The sequence below is a fragment of the Eriocheir sinensis genome, chromosome 61 (assembly GCF_024679095.1).
Source record: "Eriocheir sinensis breed Jianghai 21 chromosome 61, ASM2467909v1, whole genome shotgun sequence".
NCBI classification, from domain to species: Eukaryota; Metazoa; Arthropoda; class Malacostraca; order Decapoda; family Varunidae; genus Eriocheir; species Eriocheir sinensis.
This window is the reverse complement of record NC_066569.1, coordinates 2,939,553-2,940,974: the sequence shown is the minus strand read 5'-3', so window position 1 is coordinate 2,940,974 and position 1,422 is coordinate 2,939,553. Positions and strand designations below refer to the sequence as shown.

Below are 1,422 nucleotides of genomic sequence, written 5' to 3'. Positions count from 1 at the left end.
CCAAGATCTTCGCCTACTCCTGGACTGTGGGTTGGTTCCTCTGCAAAGCCATCCACTACCTCCAAAACCTGTCCGCCATCTGCTCGGTTCTGACTCTCACCGCAATGAGCATGGAGAGGTAAGGAGGAGGAGGGGGAGGAGGATGAGGGGGAGGCGGAGGAGGAGGAGGAGGAGGAGGAGGAGGAGAGAGAGAAGAGTGTGTCTGTGTATGTGTGTGTGTGTGTGTGTGTGTGTGTGTGTGTGTGTGTGTGTGTGTGTGTGTGTGTGTGTGAGAGAGAGAGAAAGAGAGAGAGAAACATGGAAATGCAGGCAACAGAAAGCCTATTGGCTCATTACGAGGTCGCCCTTGGGTGATTTAATCTATCGACCGCCACTTGGGGCTTGGGTGAGCAGATGAAAGCACCTCGATATTGAGGAGCAGATGGAAGCCCTCGTTATTCAGTTTACTCCCGACGCAGCGAAATGACGGTCGATTCTATATTTGAAGGAGTTGATGGTAATCGCATTTACTACTTCTGAGGAAGATTGTTCCAGTGGCGGATGACTCGGTTTGAAAAGAAACCTTCAATGTCTGTGTTATATCGACTCGACTGAATGGGCAAACCGTTATTTCTAGTTCTTGAGTTGGTTCGCAGTTCAAAGAATTTGGAGTAATCGACGTTATTGAACTTTTTTAGATACTTGAAGACTTGAATCATATCCCCTCGTAGGCGTCTTTTCTCCAATGTAAAGAGATTGAGTCGCTTGAGTCGTTCCTCGTACGGTTGAGCCCTGAAGGTTGGAATCATCTATGTGGCGCGTCGTTGAATCCTTTCCAGTAGAGCAATGTCCTTTCTGTAATTGGGAGACCAGAACTGCACTGCATACTCGAGGTGCGGTCTTACCATGGAATTATACAAGGATAGCATCACGTCTGGTGTTTTACACTCGAAGTTCCTCGCTATGAACCCGAGCATAATGTTGGCCTTGTTGTATGCTTTTTTACAGTGATTCGCGTGTTTCAGGTCACTGCTGATAGTGACTCCAAGATCCTGTTCCTCCTGCATCGCCTGCAGAGGTCTCCCATTCATGATGTATGTTTGGTTACTATTTTGGGACCCAATGTGCATGACTTTGCATTTGTCAACATTGGGAGAGGGAGAAGAAAGAGGAGAAGGAAAGATTGGAGAGAGAGGAAAAAAAGTGTATCTTTATGTGTGTGTGTGTGTGTGTGTGTGTGTGTGTGTGTGTGTGAGAGAGAGAGAGAGAGAGAGAGAGAGAGAGAGAGAGAGAGAGAGAGAGAGAGAGAGAGAGAGAGAGAGAGAGAGAGAGAGAGAGAGAGAGAGAGAGAGAGAGAGAGAGAGAGAGAGAGAGAGAGAGAGAGAGAGAGAGAGATGCATCGCGGAACAACCTCCACACTCCTTTTCAGAATAAATGAAATGG

General features: G+C 47.4%; 1 protein-coding gene across 1 annotated transcript in view; it reads left to right on the top strand.

The window, feature by feature from the left end:
• LOC126986148 (pyroglutamylated RF-amide peptide receptor-like) overlaps nt 1-1,422 on the top strand; it is a 12,644-nt gene continuing 11,222 nt past the window's right edge. The window contains exon 1 of the mRNA XM_050842043.1: nt 1-118. Coding sequence (XP_050698000.1) covers nt 105-118 — 14 coding nt within the window. The 5' untranslated portion in view covers nt 1-104. The remainder of the gene's footprint in view (nt 119-1,422) is intronic.